At 37.4% G+C, this 16188-nt stretch overlaps 1 protein-coding gene across 1 annotated transcript; it reads left to right on the top strand.

Annotated features, from left to right (window-relative positions):
* The first annotated feature begins 389 nt into the window (after positions 1-389).
* ubald1a (UBA-like domain containing 1a) lies at positions 390-14387 on the top strand. Its single transcript, XM_048171441.1, has 3 exons — positions 390-1018; positions 1580-1639; positions 12688-14387. Exons 1-3 carry the CDS (start codon positions 911-913, stop codon positions 12985-12987), a joined length of 468 nt encoding a protein of 155 aa, XP_048027398.1. The 5' UTR covers positions 390-910; the 3' UTR covers positions 12988-14387.
* Positions 14388-16188: the final 1801 nt, after the last annotated feature.

Below are 16188 nucleotides of genomic sequence, written 5' to 3'. Positions count from 1 at the left end.
TTTTGACATGAGTTATGTTTATGATTCACATGATATTTTTTATTTTATTTAAATGCCAGTGCTGAAAATGGTAATTTCGCCTATTGTCTAAAATCTTATTTTATAACAGACAAACTAATATCATAGATGGATCGAGCAGGATTGAATTTGTATTGTTTATTCCGTATTTGTGTTAAAGATGTGATACGTTTTTTTTTTTTTTTTAGTCAAAACATATCATTTTGACAAGCGCACTCTGTTATTAAAAGTAAACGCGACGTCATGTAAAAGTTGTCGTCATATGCTTACTATTAACAGTACAAAGGATTGCGCTAGAGTACATCAGTTGGTCTTCTGCTAAGATGCAAGTGATTTAATTGGTGTTGGAAGATTTGTTTACCATATTTGGAGAAGTAGTGGCATAGCTCGAATGGGAATTGGACGGGAGCGACCGTCATTCATAAATTCTGCCTTCTAGAACCTAACAAACAAAGCGTTGCATGACGGGATATGGAGTTTTGGTGTTTAAAGAGCAACTTAAACATGCACTATTATCCTTGTCGTGTTGTTTATATACGCATTTTCTCTGTTTAACAAAGGATAATTTCACTTTGTATGATCGAAACCGTAAACAGCCACCTCAAGCGCTTCAACATATACGCCAAACTAATGCAGTGTCATCAGAAACACAATAAACGTGGAATCCCTACGCATACAATTCCCATGACCTCCACCCCTCTCTGATTGGCTGCCTCACGCTGTCAATCATCTGGCGCTCGTTACACCAGCGCTCCTACAGTAAATATTTGTGTTTGCTCAACCGGCTGTAATGGTGGACGACTGAAGGAGAAAAGCGGAGAGACTAAATCTCAAAAATCCTGTCCGGGGTAAAACACTATTGTTCGTGGCTCGGAAATAAACACCAGCGAATATGGATGAACTCAAACATCAAGTTATGATAAACCAGTTCGTCCTGACAGCTGGATGTGCCGCAGACCAGGCGAAACAGCTTTTGCAAGCGGCACATTGGCAGTTTGAGGTAAGCGCAGCGGATAGCACACTATGCATGCCCTACACTAGTGCATTGTTTATGTGATGCACTATATAGCTACTCTATCGCGTGTCTAGTTGCCATTCCCAGTGATGACTAATAACAATGACCCAAACAAGTTTTATTTTCATCGTTGGGCATTTAAAGTCTATTAATACCGCCTGCATGTTTTATTTTTGTGATAAAACGGCACTTAAATACACCTATAGTAGGCTATAATGGCGAAAAGCTCAACAGAGATAGACTACTATCCAATTAGAGTTTACTCCAGATTAAATACTATAATCCTTCCCCATGACACACTGTACTAGCTTCCCATGCTATTATGCAATGAAGATGACCGCTGACAGATTACACTCCAGTAGAGCTCAACACTGATACAATGTTGTGCTTTCGTTTCTCATTTGATTCAAAACCTAGATCCATTATCAGCTCGCTAAAATAAGTGAAACCCCAACAGTTCCGCGGTCTAGCGTGATATCAGTGTGCTTAAATATTACTATAACACAGCATGTGAAGTAATGTTGTGTTATGATCTCTCATTCACAGACAGCCCTTAGTGCCTTCTTTCAAGAGACAAATATACCTTACGGTCACCATCATCAAATGGTGAGTATAAAAGCCGCCATCTATGTTTATAAGTGTTTACTTTATTAAATGATTTTTTTTTCTGTTACATGTGTTTGTTATGCGACTATACGTGCTCAGTTTATATCGTGGCTGTAACAATAACAATGTAAAGCTGTAGCCATAGTGTCGGCCATGTTGCGGAGAGACGGGGCTTCCAGAAATAAACACACACACAGGCGCTGTGTTCACTGTTATTACTGTAGTGTGCCGAGGTAGGCAGTATTTCAGTGTTGCATGCAGCATAACTGAAATGAAATAATGGCCGCAAGGTTAACGTATCACGGATGTGGGATTTCATCGGTCAAGCAACAATCAGTGTCTTCTTGACTAGGGTTAGTGTTTAACTCCTTTTTAAAAAGAAACATATACATCATGATGTTGGAGTTCTGGAATATCCCACTGTCACAGCTGGTTTCTACAATACTGAAAAACCTTTAAATATTAGGTATATCGGTAACACTTTACAATCAGGTATTAGTAGGTAATGTTAACATTCACAGCTTTTGATCTTAATAATGTTTTAGTAAGTTATGAAATGGACATGAACTTAGGGGCCGCTTACACGACACCATTTTAAACTTAAAAAAAAAAAAAAAACTTTATGCATTTCAGCCTTTCATGTACGCAAACGGGACTCAAAGTGCAAGTTTTTGAAAACGATACTGTTATCGTCTCCATGTCAACTACAAAAACGTGAATAGAGTACCTCAGAGATGACGTGTTTTTGTAGGCAAAACCCGGAAGCGAGTTAGCATTTTAGGACTTCCGGTTCCATTGCTCTAAATTCTATGGGGGGTTTTTTTATCGTTTTTTGCTAAATCGCCTGAAATAAGGTCTGTGGTTAACAAAGCCTCTAAATATTTTCACGTTTTTGATCTATGACATAAAACACACCAGTTATAACTCACTTGTGATTTTTTTTTTTTTTTTTTTTTTTTTAAACCTTTATTGTGTCTTAAAAACGGCGGTTGCTAAAAGGGACTACTTCCTTTGGCGGGGACTTTAGACGTCATCATGACAAACAGGACATTTGGACAGCATTACTCATGAAAAAGTGGATAAGTATTCATAACAGCGCAGATCATAATCAGCGAGCATGTTTTTAAATAAAGTTGTTTTCTAAATAAAGTTTGAGGAAGCTTGATGGTGGTGACGTTGATCCGCGACCATGTTGTGCTGTAGTCCGTTTATAGCCTTCTGTTAGCTTTTTATATCTGTCAACTTTATTTAGGCTTCAAAATGTATAAATGTTGTGTTAACTTGTAAAGATTATCTTGATAGACAAAGCGTGTAAGTGTCATAACCCTTTATTAAACACAGCTTATTTTTTGCGATTTTCCAAAAGTCTATGGGAAAAATGCATAGGCTTTCGATCGAGGGAACCCATGCGCCGCTAACTTCCGGGTTGGCCTACAAAAACACATCATCCCTGAGGTACTCTATTTGTGAAAACGGTGAGTGTTTCTTTACGAAGTGACATCGCCAACTACTGGTCTGGCTGCATAAAACAGCGTTTTTAATCATATTCGCAGATTTGTGTGAACGGGGATCGCTTTGATGTTGTCGTTCCGTTTTTGGTACATCGTGTAAACGTACTCTTAGATTGATAAGTGCTTTAAAATTATTTTTCATTGTTAGTTCATGTTAACTAATGTAGAACTAATGTTAACAAATTGAACTTTATTATAAAGTGTTTGTGGTACATTTTTAATTAAATGGTGTTGTTCAGACCTGGAAATGTCTTGGAAATTAATAAAATAATTAAGTGATGGAAGTTTTTGAAGATAATATTTTATAGTTATCCTTTGTTGTTAAACATTTTATCTGGTAGATAATGTTCTTGTATAGAATAAAACATGCTTGTAAGTCAGCAATGTTTGAATTGTGAGTGAATCGTTCTTTCGAGTCAGTTATTTTCAATGACAGTCAGACTGGTTCATAATAATAATAATAATAATAACAATAATAATAATAATATAATTAGAAGTTGACAATCTTTGAGATCTATTTCAGTTACATATTACACATCAGTACACAATGTTGTGCAATATTTCGGATATCAGATCACCCCATGTTTGTGTCTGTTTGAGGTTTATTGATGTGAGTATGGGTCATAAAGGCATTGGGGGAAGAAAAAGAGTACCTATAGGATTAGTGTTTAACACTAAACACAGGATAGTTTGTCTGCTGCATCACAATTTATATAGTTCCAGGTGAAAGCACAAGAAGCAGAGGTGTGTGGGGTTTTTTTTATTTTTTTTTTATAAATGTTGCATCGCAGCCAACACTTTCTAATGTTATTAGTTATGCAGTCCTAATCAAGTTAGCGCCACAATTTCCCCTGCACTGGCACACTAATTCTGATTGACAGTGAAGTCATAAGTGTATGAAAAAATCAACAGACTTGTGTGCTTACGTCACAGAGTGTTCTTTAATGTTAGTTTGGCCCTGTAGTCTCGTTTGGAGAGTTCCTAAGTAAACAGGATTTCTGAATTGGCTGTTGTAAATGAATCACTGATGGTGACTAGTCTTTGAACATAAAATCATTTACTCAACACGAGAGTGAGTGAGAGTTTTTTTGCGTGAAGGACTCCTTCAAGTGTTTATTTTTAAAGCACAACATCACAGCCCCAATTAATGTTTACCACATGTTCATGCCTCCCTGAAGCTTAACATCTGTATGCATTGCTGTTCAGTAATTTTACTAATATACATTAATTAGTGGGAAATGATTGTTGCGAATGGGCAAGTTGTCAAGGGCTAAGATCATGATGTAATATTAGATGTTTGTCTCCTAGAGTGACCCTGCTGCTGTAGTTCTAATTTCTGACAACGTTAGCTCATAACTCACACGCTGAGCCTAATACTTAAAACAGAAATTGATATCTCACCAGACAGGGTCTTTCAAACTTAATTTTTGTAATCATATTATATTACAAAGGACATTTTTTGTTATTACAGCAGATCAGTAACCAGTCACACTGCAGGGTATGCAATGCAGGGTTAGTTCACCCAAAAATTAAAATTATCCCATAATTTACTCACCCTCAAGCCATCCTAGGTGTATATGACTTTTTTCATTCAGTCAAACACAATCAGAGTTATATTAAAAATATTCTGGCTTTTCCAAGCTTTATAATGGAAGTGAATAGTAATCAATATTTTGAAGCCCAAAAACTATTCATAAAAATAATTCATACGGCTCCAGGTGGTTAATAAAGGCCTTCTGAAGCGAAGTGATGCGTTTTTGTAAGAAAAATATCCATATTTATAACTTTATAGACTACAATCACTAGCTTCCGGTAACATCCGTCTGCACATTCACGTCGAGTTCTGGCGTATGATGTAGGATGTAGGGGTAGCGTAAGCTTAGGTGTGAGTATACGCCTCTTGCGGTTCAAACAAATAGAGCTGAGCAAAAAAACTCAAGTTCCTCCAACATTTCTCTTTAAAAATTCTCGTTTTAGACTTCTAATTCATGACTGGTGTTTTGTTTTGCTCTATCCTCTGCTCTATCGTCAATACATCATGCATAAGGTCAAAGTTCACTCTTCTGGGCGGAATCGATCCACGGAAGCCAGTGATTCTAGTTTATAAAGTTATAAATATAGATATTTTTCTTACAAACACACCTGGAGCCATTTGGAGTACTTTTATGATAGATGGATTTTTGGGCTTCAAAATATTGGTTACTATTCACTCCAATTACAAAGCTTCGAAGAGCCAGAATATTTTTTAATATAACTCTGATTGTGTTTGACTGAAAGAAGAAAGTCATATACACCTAGGATGGCTTGAGGATGAGTAAATTATGGGATCATTTTCATTTTTGGGTGAACTAACCCTTTAACCAAATATTTAGTGTTTTTTCAATTGCAGATTCTAATTTAATTTATGTAATTGATTATTAACAAAAAATATAAATCTGTTTTATTGATTTCTATAATCCAGTAAAATATATTTGAAATCAAACATAAGCAGAATTTGTGGTTCGATAACAAAAAGGATAAAAAAAAATTCCACATTTTGAGAAATAAAATTTTCCCAAGGATTTTTTTGTGTCCACTGAAGCTCTGACCATGCAGTCACCTCCAAAGAAAAAAAAAAAAGAAGAAATGCCTTGGTGCCCAGTTATCCTCTGGTTAAAGTACAGTAATTAAAACAGGATTTAACAAACAAAGAGTAGAAAAGGCTCTTTTCCTGGCATTGGGGCTGATAGGGAGGGGTACAAGTTCTGGTAACTTTAACTGTGGTTTGTTCCTGGGTGTGACCTAAGAAAGAATAGGCAATATTTTAATTCTTGGATACAATCCTTACAGACAGAGGTGGGGAAAGGTTAGAGTAATGATGAGTTTATAGCAGTTAACTGACAGTTTGATTAAAATGATTATGGAGCGAAGCTCCTTATCTTGATGACCTTACAGTCATGTTGCCTATAAAAGAAAGCAGATGTTCTCTCTTGTGGAGGCTGTGAATTGGGGAAGTGGGACAATCAGACTGTGTGAAACATTATAAAGGAAAAAATATAGGTTGAGATGTTTAAAAAAAAACCACTGGAATGTCAAAAGTCAATGTATGCAAAGTCCGAGACAATGATTAGGTTTGAACTGAAGCATCTGGCCCCGAGTTGATTTCATGCTTTGTGTTATTAGGGTGCCAGAGAAAGTAAACCACATTTACAAGCATTGTTTCCTAGCATGCATCACAAATGCATGAAGAAGCAATGTGTAATGCACGTGTGAAGCCAAGACAGTGAGGTTTGGTAGATTAACATGGCCCATAGACTGTAAAATAAAATGGACGACGCACCTTGACTCTCTTCCATTGTAGAAAAGTGAAGCTGCCAGTTTCCCAATAGGGCGCTGACATCTTGCGCTGATTCGGGACCCGAGTCTATGCAGTAGTGAACGAAGTGGAGCTGCGGTACGAAGGTCTCGCCCACACTCCTGTAGAGTCAATCGCAAGCACATGCCCCCGAACCTTTTTTAAGTAGCCTGACTGCTCCAATTTTGATGTCTGCTGATTGCAGTATGACAAGAGGCTTGTTAAAATAAGGTAAATACAACTACTAACCACATATTTAAAAGACCCCCAAAAAAGTTGCCATCTCAGTTCACTCAGAGAAGCTGTCAATCATAGATGTCACACTCCCATTTTTATAGCATCAAATAACTAACTAAAACCAAACTTATTAAAAAAAAACAACACTTGAACTTGCATCAAACATAAAATGACAGAATCCATCATTGAAAAAAATATTTGAAGTGTAATTTAATTGTTTAGATTGTCTCACATCCCGTTAGATTACATGGAGAGGGTGGGATTTATGACCTATACTGGGTCCAGACAACTGAGGGCAGTTTAAAGCAGTGGTTCCCAACCACATTTCCCCCAACACTGCATGTTTTCCATGTCTCCTTTATCAAACACACCTGATTCAGATCATCAGCTCATTAGTAGAGACTCCAAGACCTGAAATGTGTGTGTCAGACAAAGGAGAGATACAAAATATGCAGTGTTGGGGGGCCTCCAGGAACGTGGTTGGGAACCACTGGTTTAAAAAGCATGAAATGAAAATTTACCCTATTTTTTAAATGCCCGCACACATCTTGCAATCCAATCACAATAGAACCAAGTCCCAGCCCTACATTTTTCTTTCAATAAGCTGTTTCAGTACACTCGGGTGTACATCAAAATATAGAAGAAAAGATTTGTCACTACTTCTGTTTCATTGTGATTTTAAGGCCTCTAAAAATGCTCTTAGACAGAGAATGTCATATCTCTCCATGATGTCTTTCAGTTGGACGCCATTTAAACTGCTCTGATTGAACAACTTTTGCTGTTTTACGATGCACATAACTTGGCAGAGGACACTGCAGCCAGAATTGGCCAGTCGTGTCCTTGATTTGAACATACAGTAAGTGTTCATCAAGTCTTGTTTTCACCATTAAAAAGCATCCATTTTCAGACAATACTTGTCTATTGTTTTGCTCTAAAATCCCTCTTTACTGTGTCAACACTCAGGTTAATAATCAAGCCTCAAACCGAGAGATAATTTGCTCACATATGTGCAAACAATTGAACAGACACTCACACACGCAGTATAATAGAGTGCAGAGATCAGAAAAACCTCTTCATCTCTGCAGCATGTGATTACAAATTACTGTTTTAAAAATCAAAGCGCCTCCTGAAGGCATTGTGTGCCTGCTTGACGATACCTTCCAGTGTCTCTTTTTCTCTCAGAGACTCACAGATACAAGTAAAGCAGATCAGGCAGCTGCCGTTCTGTGTTACAATGGAACGCTGCAGTGAACCTTCAATTATCTCATTACCATCGTTATCATTATATTTTATATGCCATCTGCCACAATGTGTTCACTTTCCATAATTCCAGCCCTGAGTCATGTATACATGCATGTAAGGATGCAAAACAGTGGTTGTAGTAGAACCTCCGAGCTACAGTATAAGCATGGAGTGGTAAATTGCGTCACTGTTTCAGTTCAAAGGAATTTGAAAGCTCTCCTTTGTTTTACGTTATTCATTTTCAGCTATTTCCAGTGGAACGGGGGAGTGTTTTTCTCAAGCTCACGTGAAATCCGTAAATCCCTCCACCGCTTGTTTCTGGATTGGAACAGTCTGGCTACTTGAACAATAGAAAGGGAAACACAATTGATGCTCTTTATCTTCTTTTTTTTCCTGATGGACATGCAATGCTTACGGATGCACTTGGAATACCAAACATGCTGATTTCACTTTAATGTGTTTAAAACGGCATGTTTTTGCATTGGTTCAGGTTGGAAATGGCCAGACAATGATGTCTATTTTGGAGTCGCACAACATTGTTGATGCAAAAAGATGTATGTTTCCATTCCAAGTCCCACATTTGACCTAGATCATTGCCAGTGTCTTTTAGAGTCCAACAGTTGGGTTCAGGAAGTAAACATACCATTCATTTTCTCCATAGGGGAATTGATTTGCAACAATAAGTTATAAAACTAAAACTACGAGGTTGTTCATCAATGGTATGTGCTTTTGTTGAAGCATTTAGCCTGCATTATTTAAACTTATTTTTAAAAATAATTGTTTAACAGTGGAATTTCTGGTAAAAACTACATTACCCATGAGTCTGCAATGAAATTAGATAATCGAAACAAGCAATTGTGTCGAATGAACACTTGGTGTAAAAGAGTGTCCCTATACACACACACACACACACACACACACACTTTATATATATAATATGCATAATGCATATTTTGCAATAAACGTAATGTTACTATATACATAATCAACCATTTTTAAACTCGTATTTTTCCATTGTTACTAGCAATGCTTAATGGGATTGTAGTTCTTTCCCTCACTGAAGCAGTCTTGTACCTTTGCCATTTTCAGTGATTTTCAAATAGAATTTTCCTTTAAATCAAAGTTTGTCATGCTGGTTGGTTTGGTTCATAGTTATAATTCTTTACTGAAGACTTTTTTTAAAAATACCATATGGGAAAAATTCTTTTGGAACCAAGGTCGCTAAAAAATTGGGCTGGCACTGTTGCACTCTATGTTTTAAAACATAGAAACCACTCAAAAGTGCAATGTGCTTTAAAGTTAAAGAGTTTCGAAGAGATTTTTTTCTGACTGAACTTAGAGACAAAAACAAGCAAGCCATTTGTTAGTTGATTTCCCTAAAAAGTATTAACATGTTGGTCTGTACAAAAAAAAAAATCTGTTGAAAAACAAAAGAGGTAGTGGTAATTTTCCACCAGGACATTATCCTTTAAGTTTATACATTTCCTTTAACCATAAAATATATCACAATGCAATGCATAATTCAAAATACCTGTAAAAAAAACAATATGGAAAATTCCTTCACAGTACATTGTTCAGAGTTTTATTTGAGTGTACCATCTAAACTAGGGCTGGGCGATATATCGCATGCGATTTTCACGCGCATTTCGTCAGTAAGCCGGTTCCCTGATTACCGCTAAATCGCCATTACCTGCTTTCAAATGGAGCGGCATTTAATAGACAGAGCCGTAGATCACTGACAAGCTACGCAATATCGCGTTCATTATCGCAGATGAATCGCCTTCGATAATGAACGCGATATTGCGTAGCTTGTCAGTGATCTACGGCTCTGTCTATTAAATGCCGCTCCATTTGAAAGCAGGTGATGGCGATTTAGCGGTAATCAGGGAACCGGCTTTACTGACGAAATGCGCGTGACAATTGCATGCGATATATCGCCCAGCCCTAATCTAAACATTCTTTGTTTTAGAATTCCAACCAGAAAAACTTCAACATCGGTTCATCCAATGGTGTGAGTTTGGGGCGGGGCTATCTTTTTGATCAACCAGTGGAAGACAGGGGTGTGTTTAGGAACAAACACACATTTCTGCTGGTAGCACAGAAATGTACACTTCAGCTTTAACAGTGTCCCAAAACAGACAAATACAGTTAAACATTCACTAGGTTTCCAAGTAAATGAAGTGTAAGAATCAAAAATGCAGTGTAACAAAGTGGACTGGGCTGAGCACCACAGGTTCTGTTTTTCTACGCCAACTCTGACCTCATTTCTCATCAACAGATCTGTCCTCACAACCAAAATATTTCCATAGCAACCCAGCTGTTGGCTAGAGCATGTTTGTTATGTACACTGCATCTCTTGAAACATGCTTTGTCGATGTTTCTGAATTATGGAGGATCTGCAGATGCATCTGCTCTCAGTTTGACGGCCGTGTTAAGCCACTGACCTTCTCCACATCTGTAGCAGCTGTCCAGACAGCTGATGTATTACTAGATGCCATTTTATGTGACTCTCAAAAACACCTCCCAGTGCCATTTGAAGCCTGTGTAACAGCTTCATAGCTTTTTTTTAAAATCCCTCAGACTTTGTAAACCCTTTAGTGAATTAAAGCCATCTAGGGACACTGAGGTCCATTTGAGACTTTTGACCGGCCACAATGGGGTGATTGTGGTTTTTGGCGAGATATCCTTACTGATGGGTCAATAAAAACTGTAGACGGCAGGATTCAAGGTTGCTGACAGGATGGGACACAGATGCTGATTTGATCGCTGCAGTAAGACAATATGGATATACCTGTGCAAGGGCACATCAGGATGTATCCCAAAGAAACACTGTCCATTCATTTAGCTTTCATTCACAAAATCTCTAGATTTCTCTCCACGTATTAGTCCTAATTCAACCCACAGACTGCTCATGTGTGCATTTGTGGCAGCCTTTGAAATGATGTCTATTCTGGTGGTGTTGTCCTTCCACTGAAAACATTGCAGGATGGCGGGGGTGCTTTAATGAGGCCTATTGTGTACCTCTGTAAATGTGAGTTTTGCCATGGACAGAGGACAGCGAGTTCATAGAGGACAATGGGGAGGTCACCAATGTAATGGAGTAGCAGAACATCGCAACATTCTCATGATGCCAGGGCATAGATGAGAAACAGGAAGTAAAACTGTTAGAAGAGCACCAATCAGCACAGGCAGAAAGAATGCGAAGGAAGGGAGGGAATGTCGGAGTGATCTGCAGGGACAATTTAGCAAAATTTAATATTGACACTGTAAAATATTTTAGCTGTTTGTCAGACAGTTTAAAATGCATTTTAGTAGTCAACATTAAATGTTTTCACAGCTCAATTTACTAATGTAATCTGTAAAAGACAGAACCTAAGTTTATCCATTGGGAATTGATTGGATCATGAAAAGTGGTCTTTTAAATGATATCAGTATGCGTGAGGGGTATATGACATCAGCCAAAAAGGAATTTTATAGGTGGAGCAAAATCTGGTTAACTTTGGTTTAATTTTATTAAATGTATGATGTCAAAATTAATACACACTCCAGTTCAAAAATTTGAGGTCAGTAAGATTTTTTTTTTAAATTAATGAATACTTTTATTCATGATGCATCAAAAGTGATATTAAAGACATTTATAATGAAAGATTCATATTTCAAGTTTTTACAAAAACATTAAAGGGTTAGTTCACCCAAAAATGAAAACTGTCATTAATTACTCACCCTCATGTCGTTCCACACCTGTAAGACCTTTGTTTATCTTCAGAACACAAATTATATTTTTGATAAAATCTGATGGCTTAATGAGGCCTCCATTGACAGCAAGACAATTATCACTTTCAATGCCCAGAAAGCTACTAAAGACATATTTAAAACAGTTCATGTGACTACAGTGGTTCAACCTTAATGTTATGAAGTGATGAGAATACTTTTTGTGTGCCAAAAAAATAAAATAAAATAAAATAACGACATTAATCAACAATATCTAGTGATGGACGATTTCAAAACACTGCTTCATGAAGCTTCGAAGCTTTATGAATCTTTTTTTTCGAACCAGTGGTTCGGAGTGTGTATCAAACTGTCAAAGTCACGTGAACCATCGAAATGTCGAAACACTTATGACATAACAAAGCCTCCTTTACTGAAATCACGTGACTTTGGTAGTTTACATGCCCCGAACCACTGATTCGAAACAAAAGATTCGTAAAGCTTCAAAGCGAATAAATGATGAAAGGATTGTCATTTTTGGATGAACTACCCCTTTAATTAGAACTAGAGTTGTCAAAAGAACAGATTTCAGTACCACGTCGGTACTGAAATTTTAAAAATGTGACACTTTGTTGACGCGCTCATTGGATATGTCTGTGATTGGCTTCAATGATCAACACTTCAAAAACGCTGTAAATATTCCTCGATGCTCTTCACAGAGCTCTTACACAGATACACACGGACCAGTCCGCTGATAGACACCGGCTTTCAAATTCAAACACTTCCATGTGCTTTCAAACCCTCCCATTCTTGATCATTGTAGCCAATCACAGACATATCTGATGAGCGCATCAACACAATGGCCAATCAGAGGTGTTTACGAATCCACTCAACAGCGCTCAACGTGTCACATTTTTAAAATTTCAGTACCGCTTGGTAACAAAGTCGGTACTTGACAACTCTAATTATAACAATTATGTGCATTATCCAATAACACATGTGTGATTTGTTTTCAGATGTGTACTCCCGCCAACACACCCGCGACACCACCAAACTTCCCAGACGCCCTCACCATGTTCTCGCGACTCAAAGCCTCGGAAAGCTTCAACAGCAGCAGCAGTCCCAGCATGGCCACCTCGCCCCCTCCACCTCCGGTCAGCTGGGGCATGACCCCACCCGTGCCCAACCAGCAGGGCTTATGGACTCAGGGGCCTTCCCCGCAACAGGCCCACCCGCCCCCAGGCTGGCCCTCAGCTGTCAACCAGCAAGCTGCAACCGAACAGAAGGCCAGCGTCGCCATGGAGGCCGAGAGATGAGGGCCTGGACTACACGGCTTCCTCCCCACCCTCACACGGGCGATGGGAGGGGAGCGAGGGTTAGGGGAGGGTCAGGGGCACTCGTTTTACTCTCACTCACTAAACATGGAGGGGGAGAGAGCTACACCAAGAATAACCAAGCAACATGGACATTTACAGAAGAGGAGCGAAAGCCAACACGAAGGTAATAAGAGAAATAAAGAAACAAGCGCACATTGTATTACTAAGAAAGAGAGCAACTGAAATTTTACCGAGGTTTTTTTTCTATAATAAAAGAGTAGTTTAACGTATATGGGACTATGATGATCATTGCACCCGTGGATTATTTCTGGTATTTTCTCAAAGATGGACGTCTAGCATCTAAGGCAGCAACTTTTCTCACATTTTACTTTTTATTCTTTTATCCGGTGTTCTTTATGCAAGACGTTGCATGTGGATTAGCGATCTGTTTTTGCGGTTTCTAACTAACTAGTAATGCAAGCGTTCATGTGTACAGTGTGTGAGACTTACACACTCAAAACATTGTGTATCGGACTTACATTTTCTCTTCCCCGTTGGATAATGGGACTTTTTTCGTACCTCACTGGTCACCTGACTCTACTCAACCAATCAGGGAATCTCACTAGTTGAACACACTTTTTTCAAACTCGAAACGGATTTTCCATGATGCTTTGCTTTGTCCATTATGCAGTAACTCATTGATGTCCTCAAAGATTGTAAAGATTGGTCTGAAAATTGATTCTGAAAGATCTGGATATTTTATACTCCTGGTTCTTAGTTTTATTTAAATCTGTTTTGGGGGAGCTGGTTAGCCGGTTTAGGTGTGTTTATCAGACTGTTGTTTCTTAGTTGGGAAGAGTAAATCCATGCCGCTAAAGCTACATTAAAACAGACTACTATACAACATGTTTGTAAGCAGACTTGCCACTTTGCATGATGTATTCATACAGTATGTATATCATATTTTGTAGTTTCTTGCTTTTTGGGGGAATTCTACATGAACGCTTTTAGGGAATTCTGTCTCAATGGCAGTTTGAGAAAATGGATCTCAACTCTCAAAGTTGTAATTCTGGCCCCATCTTCTTTTGTATCATCCTTTATGTAAAAATGCTAAATCTGAAGAAAAAAAATCTTAATAAATAATTTCTTACAGGATGAAAACAATTTTCAAGAAGCAATGCTGTCATTTAACCTATTTAAAAAATTAATTTTTGTTTTATTTTCTATTTGCACCAATTTCTGATCAAACTTTTTTCTTTTGGGGTCACTTGTTCCCAAATGGTTTTCCATGTATGTTTTCCCCTGTTTGACTGTATTGATACCATTCCCACAATATTTGTGGACTACCTGATAATTAACTTATCATTGTTTGTGTTCCTAAATAAATATTGTATGTCCTATGGTGTGACTTCTGTTCCTGAACTGATTGTCCATTGTTTGTTGTTGTGATACTGTGATTGTACAGGTCAGCTTATAAGAAGGTTTTATAGAAATATTACTACTAGTTGTTATTATTATTACTGAATTCTCATACTTGCACTTACAAGATGATACAAATTACTTAAAGTGAGGAAGTGAGAATTTTGAGGCTAACAGGAGAAAAATATTACTTTCAATTTCCCCTTTACTCTGAAGGCACATGCTGTATGTAGAAAACACGATGTCAAATCATCATAACATTATGAACTGACTATAAATTCTTACAAGCAGGGATCATTAGGATCTGAGCAATTTTCTTAGTATTTTGTATTTGGTATTCTGGTTTTCAAGTAAAAATCTTCAAAAGGGTCGAAGAAATTAATACTTAATTTCTAACTAATGCCAGCAAGATGCATTATTGATCAAAAGTGACAGTAATAACATTTATAATTTATTAAAAATATATTTTAAATAAATGCTGTTCTTTTGAACTTTCCATTCATCAAAGAATCCTGGAGAAATAGTATCATGATTTCCACAAAAATATTTTCAACATTGATGAGAAATGTTTCTTAAACAGTAAATCAGCATATTAGAAAGTTTTCTGAAGGGTCATGTGACACTAAAGACTGGAGTAATGATGCTGAACATTCAGCTTTGTTCACAGGAATAAATGACAATCTAAAATATATTTAACAGAAAACAGTTATTTTAAATTGTAATAATATTTCAAAATAATATGGGTTTTACTGTATTTTTCCATCAAATAAATGCAGTCTTGGTGAGCATAAGAGACTTATTTAAAAACGTTTGAAAAAAATTACTGACCCAACTTTTGAAAGGTAATGTATTACATTTTTCTCAAGCAAACATGTCACGTTTTTAAAACGTTTAAATATACAAATTTACATTTTACAGTTTACAAAAGAAAAAAAAAACTGTTTAAAGCTGCAGTCTGTAAGTTTTACCTCTTTGTCGCCATCTCTGTTTGAAAACTGCAATTGCAGTTATTTGCGGAATTATCATCTTTACGTGGGTTGTGTATGGGCACGGCTCTTCAGCACAGATAAATCTAATGTTTGCTGTCAGTCACCGCACCGCTGTGGATACTGTACTTCAGAATCACAGATTCTAAGTCTTGGAAGTATGACCAAAATAGGAATTTTCACATGGAAAATGACATCTGAACAAGTGAGTAACATGTCTGCCACTTCTGTTCTGACTAACTGAGAAAAAAGCAATAAACGGTGCTGTCAATGTTGATTAATTCTAACAATCACTTAGCTCGGATCACGTCAAACCATGCAAATTATTGTTGTTATACTTTGTTCACAAATTGTTAATGTTAACAACATCAGCATTTCGTGACTGTGTATTTAGTGTGTATTAGTGTTACCTGTAGGTTTCAATTTCTGTAGCCACTCCAACTGCAGTCTGAAGTCTTTTGCTTTTGACTATGGGTGAATCTCCAGGTGTCACTGATGATTGTCATTTGGACCTTTCAGGATTATAATCCGCCATCAAAATTATGTTTAATTATTGCAGCTGCTGTGAGAAAAGGCTATAAATGATACGTCACCTGCAGCATCCTCACATGCCATATAACCTGCTAGCTGGGACTCCTCTATTATATACAGACGTGACGAGATGACGCAAAGACAAATGGCCGCATGCTCGAATTTCCTGCGGAAAACAACCAGTACCACCCGTATTATAAAACATTATTACAAGCTTATACCATTGTGAATCGGGCTAAGGTAAGGAGATTTGAACACTGGCCGG

The sequence above is a fragment of the Megalobrama amblycephala genome, linkage group LG20, assembly GCF_018812025.1.
Source record: "Megalobrama amblycephala isolate DHTTF-2021 linkage group LG20, ASM1881202v1, whole genome shotgun sequence".
Classification (NCBI taxonomy): domain Eukaryota; kingdom Metazoa; phylum Chordata; class Actinopteri; order Cypriniformes; family Xenocyprididae; genus Megalobrama; species Megalobrama amblycephala.
The sequence above is the reverse complement of the archived record's forward strand: the minus strand, read 5'-3'. Positions and strand labels throughout refer to the sequence as shown.

Bases quoted from the DNA above. Each gene is read 5' to 3' on its own strand.
- ubald1a (XM_048171441.1), top strand. From the start codon at position 911: ATGGATGAACTCAAACATCAAGTTATGATAAACCAGTTCGTCCTGACA. The intron at 1,019-1,579 runs GTAAGCGCAGCG...TCTCATTCACAG, and splicing joins CGGCACATTGGCAGTTTGAG to ACAGCCCTTAGTGCCTTCTT. The intron at 1,640-12,687 runs GTGAGTATAAAA...ATTTGTTTTCAG, and splicing joins ACGGTCACCATCATCAAATG to ATGTGTACTCCCGCCAACAC.